The sequence below is a fragment of the Cryptomeria japonica genome, chromosome 2 (assembly GCF_030272615.1).
Source record: "Cryptomeria japonica chromosome 2, Sugi_1.0, whole genome shotgun sequence".
In the NCBI taxonomy this organism is placed as follows: domain Eukaryota; kingdom Viridiplantae; phylum Streptophyta; class Pinopsida; order Cupressales; family Cupressaceae; genus Cryptomeria; species Cryptomeria japonica.
In genome coordinates, this window is record NC_081406.1 from 93730192 (window position 1) to 93733501 (window position 3310).

Genomic DNA, 3310 nt, shown 5'->3' on the forward strand with positions numbered 1-3310 from the left:
TTTGAGAAACTTCTTAACATCCTTATTCTTAAATGGTGTACCATTATCAGAAACAAGAGTAGCAGGAAAATCAAAGCGATAAATAATATTGTCCATAATAAAGCCACAGATCATATCGACCGTATTCGATCTTAGAGGGATGGCTTCGACCCACTTCGTGAAATAATCTGTAGCAGTAATGATGAAGACATGACCCTTAGATGAAGGGGGAGATATTTTACCGATGATATCCAACCCCCATGTTTGAAAAGGCCATAGAGAAGCCTGACTACGAAGCTCCTACGCAAGAGCCCGAATCAGATTATTGTGTTGTTGACATTAGGGACACTTATTGAAAAAAGAAAAGGAGTCTTGTTCCATTGTTTTCCAATAGTATCCCATGTGAATCATTTTATGGATCAAAGATTTTCCCCCGAAATGCCCACCTCCAGAGCCAGAATGGGCCTCTTGAAGGGCAAGGGGGATTTCAGATTTCTTTAGACAATGCAAAAGAAGACCGCTATATGATCTCCTATAGAGAACATTAGATAAGAGGATGTAACGAGCGGCTAGCTTCTGAATTCACACACACGAGCTTTTACCAGCATCATCGGGAAAGCTTTTGATCTTGAGATAATTAAAGATGTGTACAAACCATTCTCTTGAATCAACATGGGAACACATGAGATCATCGAATTGGGTTTGATCAGATACAACCAGAGAGCGGAGGACTTGTACCATGAAGCAGTATTCATCATGACCAGAGACTGGGCCCACAAGGGAAGCAACACTTGCCATTGCATCTGCGTGACAATTTTCTCTCTGTGTAATATTGTCGATCATGTAAGTAATGAATTTTTTTAGTATAGTTAACACTAAATCCTTATACCGAGACAACTTCAACTGCTTAACACGATAAGCACCTGTAACCTGATTTATGATGAGTTCTAAATCTCCATGGATGCGGAGGTTCTTCACACCCATGGCAATTGTGGCACAAAGACTTGCAATCAAGGCTTTGTACTCAATAATGTTGTTGGTACAATGGAATTCCAAATGGAATGAGAGAGGAATGGGCTTTCCTTCAAGTGAAACAAAAACCACACCTGCTCTTGAGCCAGTCTGACACCTCAACCCATCAAAATACATGTCTCATACAGAAGCATGATCAATGATCAACACATCCTCATCAAGAAAGAGGTCTAAGGTAGGAAAAGATTTCTCTGAGGGGGCATCGACCAACTGATCGGCAATAACCTACCCTTTGATTGACTTCTGAGTTATGAACTTTGGGTCAAATTCAGAGAGAAAAATCACCCACTTGGTCAGTCTTCTCGAGAGATCATACTTTGTGAAGAGATGCTTAAGAATATCATTCTTAGCAATGACCTACATTTCTTCATGGAGGATGTAATGTCTTAGCTTCTTATTCGCAAAGACAAGAGCTAAACATTTCTTTTCTACAACAGAATATTAGGTTTTGTACTTTATCAAAGTATGACTAATATAATAAACCGCTCTTTCCCAACCGTCATCATCACGCTAGGCTAACAGGGCTGCTAGCATGTGAGACGCAAAAAAAATCTATAGGAAGAAAGGCCTATCAGACATGGCTGGCATAAGGATGGGTGGATTAGCTAAGTAATCCTTGATAGAATTGAAAGCCTCTTGACATTCTTCATTCCATTTGAAATGGCTATCTTTCTTGAGCAAACGAGTAAAGGGGAGAGTACGATCAGCCAATTGCGCCACAAATTGTCGAATGGCCTGAATCTTCCCTCACAGATTACAAAGCTGAGAGATATTCTTAGGTGGAGGCATGTTCGCAATAGCATCATTTTTGTCAGTATCCATCTTGATTCTTCAACGGGAGACAATGAATCCCAAAAGTTTTCTGATAACACCGAAAATATACTTGAGGGGATATAGTCTCGTCTTATACAACCGAAGCCTTTCAAAGATAAATGAATATTCTTGATATGTACTCCACGTGCCAATGAATTTACAAAGATATCATCGACATTAGCTTCTTATATATTATGGATGAAATCATGGAATATTAAGGTCATGGCACGTTGACAGGTTTCTCCAACATTTTTCAACCCAAATGACATGACAACATAACAATAAGTCCCCCAAGGGATTGTGAAAGTAGTTTTATACTGATCTTCTAGGTTGATACAAATTTGATTGTAACCCAAGAAGCCATCCATGAAAGAAAGAAAAGCATAACCCACGGTTGAGTCCATGATTATGTCAATGTTCGGGAGTGGAAAATCATCCTTGAGGAAGCTTTGTTCACATCGTGAAAGTCAATGCAGATGTGAATCCTACCATCAGGATAACTATCCGGGACAATGTTCAAGATCCAAGTTGAATAGTCAATAGGATAGATAAAGCCAACTTTCAAAAGCTTCTCTATCTTAGTCTTGAATAACAAGGCCACCTTAGGATTCATCTTTCGAATATTTTGCTTCACCGACTTAGCATCAGGACTAAGAACAATGTTATGCACAACAATCAAGTCATCAATGTTAGACATCTCTTCATGTGACCAAGCAAAGATGTCAGGGAATTGTTGCAAAAGATCAGAGCATTCCTTGAGCTCCTTAGGAGATAAGCACTTCCCAACCTTGATAGTTTTGTTAGGATCCTTATCACTCATGATGATGCCAATAGTCTCCCCATTGAGGAGTACACTATGGTCTTCCGAGTGAGATGGGGATATTTGTTCTTCATTGTGAGATAAAGGTTCCCTCTACGCAACAGATTCTCTAAAATATGTCTGGGTACTCAGACAATAAGGGAATCAAAATTTGTGATGATAAGAGGGCAGCTCATCATATGCACCTAGAAATTCCTTTAAGGATTCTTTTGAAGGAAAAAGGTCCAAGGGAATTTCCTTAGGTCACACATTACTATCAATGAGTTCTGGATGAACAAACTTGAGAGGAAGGGGATCAATCGAAATCATGTTAACAGTTAACCATGGTTTCACCTTTCGATCTGTATGACGATATCCTAGTCCAATGTTGTGGTAACAAGGTTCGACTTCTAAAGGAATTCAAATACCTTGTCCATTAGATCCACAACCCTTTCCATCATAGCCAAACTAAGATACGAGCTTATATCAAGGACCATAAATGTTTTGCAATTCTTTGAATGATGATGGTTTTCTATAGAAAAGATGATCAACATGATAAGAATCACCTGGCTTTATGGATGCATAATCATCTTTTGTAGCCGAGGCGAATGAGATTTTGGGAAAGTTCAGATGGATAGGGTTTACTTTATACTCACTGACATGGGAGTCAGTGAAGTCCAAAGAACC

The 3310-nt window shown here is 39.2% G+C and overlaps 1 protein-coding gene across 1 annotated transcript; it reads right to left on the minus strand.

Annotated features, from left to right (window-relative positions):
• Positions 1-561: 561 nt before the first annotated feature.
• On the minus strand, positions 562-1128 carry LOC131859272 (uncharacterized). Its single transcript, XM_059212866.1, has one exon. The coding sequence runs from the start codon at positions 1126-1128 to the stop codon at positions 562-564; it is 567 nt and encodes a 188-aa protein (XP_059068849.1).
• Positions 1129-3310: the final 2182 nt, after the last annotated feature.